At 65.9% G+C, this 4,095-nt stretch overlaps 1 protein-coding gene across 1 annotated transcript in view; it reads left to right on the top strand.

Annotated features, from left to right (window-relative positions):
* The window catches only part of TET3 (tet methylcytosine dioxygenase 3), a 24,675-nt gene that overhangs the window by 11,021 nt on the left and 9,559 nt on the right, over positions 1 to 4,095 (top strand). Inside the window, exon 2 of the mRNA XM_027909348.1 lies at positions 2,212 to 4,089. Within this exon, the coding sequence (XP_027765149.1) occupies positions 2,257 to 4,089 (1,833 nt within the window). The 5' untranslated portion in view covers positions 2,212 to 2,256. The remainder of the gene's footprint in view (positions 1 to 2,211; positions 4,090 to 4,095) is intronic.

Here is a 4,095-nt window from a genome sequence, read left to right on the forward strand (position 1 = left end):
CTGAATGGGAGGAGGTTTGGGCAGGCAGCACTTTTTCCAGGGAAAAGGGGTCAAATAGGTGCCCACGGGCAGTGATGGGGGGGATTTCTGTGGAGCGCGTCGGGATGGGGAGGGAGATCGATTTTCGGGGGGAAGCCGCGAGGTCTTTCCATCTCCCAGCCCACGGGGCCGGGAACAAAAGGAGCTGGATGAGAGAGGCACGAAAAAATAATTATGTTTTATATATTTATATATCTATATATATGGTTTTTTTTTTTTTCCTCCACTGATTTGTGGATGGTTGTGGCTTTCGGGTTAACCCTTTAGGAGCATCTGGGAATTCTCAGTCCTCCCTTGGATTCACACGGTGAACTATTTTCCTGCATCCCCAGCCCGCATCCATAACCTGGTTTATGGGATGGAGCAGCCCAGGGTGCCTCCCTGGCCCCGCGGCTGTTTTCTGGGGCTTCCCCTGCCCTTCCCCAGCAGGTTCTTCCCCCCGGGAAGACCCTCGGGGGGTGCCGGCGGCCGCTCCCACCCTGAGCCAAACTGGTTTGTCATCATTTCCCCGGGGTGGCGTCAGCGCTGTGACACTTGGGGGCCCCGGCGCGTCCCCCCGCCCCGCGCTCTCGGAGAGGACTCGTGGTGTTTATCTCCAACGAGCCGCTTGGGAAAATCCCCTTTGGCTGGGCGGGAGGAGGAGGAAGATGACGGCGTAGGAAAGACGGGCGAGGTTGTTTCTGCCGTGCTTTGCAGAGTAGAGCGGAGGCGTGTTGTGTTGTCCCCACCCTGCCCGGGCGCTCCGTCGGGGGCGAAGCACTTTCTCCCCAGACCTGCCGGACCGGTCCCTTTGCCCGCAGCTCCCGGAGATGCTTCGAGGGCAGCGCGGCCCCTCCAAACCCACGGCAGCACCTGGGTGAGCCCCGTGCCAGAGCGGGGCCGCCGTGGTTTGTGCTGTGCCCCCCCCTGGGGGTTTTCACCCTTGCTCCGCGGGGAGGAGGGATTTTTGGGGATAGAATCGTGCTGGGAGTGGCTCCTCCAAGGTTTTTACTGGGGTTTTGCCGGAGTCAGCAGCGTTCTTATCTCAGGTGTGGGATCCGAGCGTGTGTGGCTCTACTTACGCTCTCAGCACGAAGGGGAAGGCAGTGGGGCCGGTGGTTGAGGGGTTAAACACAGCCCCGACACCAACAGCCCCACGGGGACAACTGGCTTGGACACCAGCCCTTACTCCGAGCTGTGAGTTGTAACTCTTGTAACTCGGAGCTCTAACTTGTAACATGGAGCTGTGACTCGTAACTCGGGGTCTCCTCTCTGAATCTGAGCCGCGGCTCCCTCCCACGAGCCGGTGCCGGCCCCATCCAGCGGCAGGAAGCTCTGCCCACAGCCCTTGCTTGCTTTGGCACGGTTTTTCCAGCGGACCGGGGTGTATTTTTAGCCTGCTGGAAGCTCCCCCTGGTTATCGGCAAAGGGCTCTCCACGCGCTGCCAGCGCCCGGCTGCCGGAGCACCGAAATCCCCTCTGCTGAGCAGGGATGGAGTCACAGGGCACAGAAACACCCCCCATCCCTGGCAGAACCCCTGGGAAGGTGTTAACCAGGGTGTGCATCCCAGATGGGCTCCCTGGGTGCCCGGCGTGGATGGCTGGGTTTGGTCTGTCCCTGGCACGCAACCGGTGCTGCCGGCGCTGCTGGCGCTGCCGGGGGGCCCTGGCCGGCCGTGTTGATACAGACACCGGGTTATTCGAGGTGAAAGCAGCCCCTGGCACTGGCGTAGCCAACTCTGGCAGCTTCCTGCCGTGCTGCGGCCCCCGGCAAAGGCCGGCTGCTCCCGGCCAGGATGTTTACACAGGGCACAGGGCCAAAAAAACCCCCCCTCTCCCTCCCCGTGCCGCTTCCTTCACCAGTGCAAACTGTGTCACCGGAGCCAGGATGGCGATGGAAATCCCGAACCTCCCCGTGAGCAATTTTGAAAGCGGGTGGCGGGGTGGGGGCGTGGGTGGAAAGCGAGCGCCTTCTGAACCGAGCTGGTCCTTACTCAGCCGGGCAAACCCCGCCTGGCTTTGCCCCCAGCAATTAGTTTTTCACGTGGCTCATCTGCCTCTTCATCCCCTGGGTCTGAAAAAGAGATGGGGAACAGGGGACTGAAGGAAAAAGAGGGAGAAAATAGGCTGGGGGGTGATGGCACGTGGGTCACAGAGGGTGAATTCACCTCTCTCCTCTGTCCCTCCTCGCAGACAGGTTCGGCGGGTGACGCGGTTGATGGACCCAGCAGAAGCCAAATGGAAGAAGGGCCAATTAATTATGTGGAAGAAAGGCGGCTGAGCGAGGGCAGCGGGCTCAGCCTGGTGAATGGGGGCCGGCCGGAGCCGGGGGGCACCGCGCTGATGGAGCCCAGCGGGTGGTCGCCGGGCCAGCCGCCCGCCGCCGGCAAAGCCCACCTGGAAGACGTCCGGAACCTGGTGGCCTTCTCGGCGGTGGCCGAAGCCGTCTCGTCCTACCGGCTCCCACCGCCGGGCTCGCCGTCGCTGCTGTACGAGAAGTTCGACTCGGAGATGAGCCGGGGCGGGCTGGGCGTGGCGGACGGCGTGCCCAGGGGCGAGGACCTGCACGCCCTCAAGGCCGCCCTGGCGCTGGCCAAGCACGGCGTGAAGCCCCCCAACTGCAACTGCGACGGCCCCGAGTGCCCCGACTACCTGGAATGGCTGGAGCAGAAGATCAAGACGGCTCTGGGCGAAGAACTGGCGTCCCCGCGGCCCCGCGCCGCTGCCATCCCCCCTCCCACCCCACAGGAAGGTGCTATCGACCCCCAGCCGGTGCCTGAGGCCGCCGAGCCGTGCCCGCCCGACGGCCTCCCCTTTTCCCAGAGCGCGCTGACCATCGCCAAGGAGAAGAACATCAGCCTGCAAACCGCCATCGCCATCGAGGCCCTCACGCAGCTCTCGGCCGCCCTGCCCCAGCCTGCGGGCGATGGGCAGCCCCCGCCGCCGCCACCCCCGCCACCCCCTGCCACCCCCTTCGGCCCGGGCCCCCTCGCCCCGCCGGGGGCCGCGTGGCAGCGAGGGGACGAGCCCCGCTACCCGCCCGAGCCGGGGGCGGCACCTGAGCCATTTTTCGGCGCGGCACCTCCCCGGGGCAACTTCTCAGCGCCGTGGGGGCTGGAGGCCGAGGGGGCGGCGGGGGCTGGAGACCCCATGGCAGAGCTGGAGCAGCTGCTGGGCAACGCTGACGACTACATCAAGGCGGCTTTCAAGAGACCCGAAGCGACCCCCGGCAAAGTGACGGCCCCCAAAACAGAGCCCCCCGAGCGAGCGGCCAGCAAGGAGGCACCGGGTGGCCCCCCGTTGCCGCCGACGCCACCCGAACCCGACCTGCACAAGAAGACACAGCTGGTCCTGCAGCAGCATCTCCACCACAAGCGCAGCCTCTTCCTCGAACAAAACCTGGCGGCAGCAGCTCCCCCGGAGCGGCCAGGAGGATGGTGGGCCCCTGGCACCCCGGCCGCGCCCCCCAAACCTTTCGAAAAGCAGCCCAAAGAGAAGAAGAAGAAAATGCCGCCCGAGAAGCCTCCCCCGACCAAACCTCTCCGCAAGCAAGTGCAGATCAAGAAGGCGAAGCAGAAGGACTCGCAGCCGCTCTTCCCACCCCTCTGGCAGATCAGCCTGGAGGGGTTTCGGGCGCCCGCCGAACCCCCCGCCGAACCCCCCGCCGAGGAAATGCAAACGGACCCGCCGCCGCCGCCATCGGCCTTCCCGCACCAGCCTCTTGCACTACCCCAGCCCGCCGCATGCCCCCCGCCACCCAACCCCCCCGGCGGCGTCCCCCCGGCTCCCGACTCTCAGGAAAGGGGTGCCCCAGGCGGGGGCCCCCAAATTCACTCGGCGCCGGCGGGCTCGGAGGAAGCGCCGGCCGCCCCCGCGCCGGCCACCTCGGCTCCCATCATGGTGGATGACAAGTTGGAAGAGCTCATCCGACAATTTGAAGCCGAATTCGGGGAGAACTTCAACCTGCCGCCCCCCGAGACGCCCGCCCCGCTCGCCCCCGGGGCTGCCGAGGAGCCGGGGGGACCAGCACCAGCCCCGCAAGGGTCCCCCCAAAGCGCCGCCGCCGCCCCGGCCCCG

This window comes from Empidonax traillii, unplaced genomic scaffold, assembly GCF_003031625.1.
Source record: "Empidonax traillii isolate 1590-97213 ecotype Southwest subspecies unplaced genomic scaffold, ASM303162v1 scaffold2073:size91028, whole genome shotgun sequence".
NCBI lineage: Eukaryota > Metazoa > Chordata > Aves > Passeriformes > Tyrannidae > Empidonax > Empidonax traillii.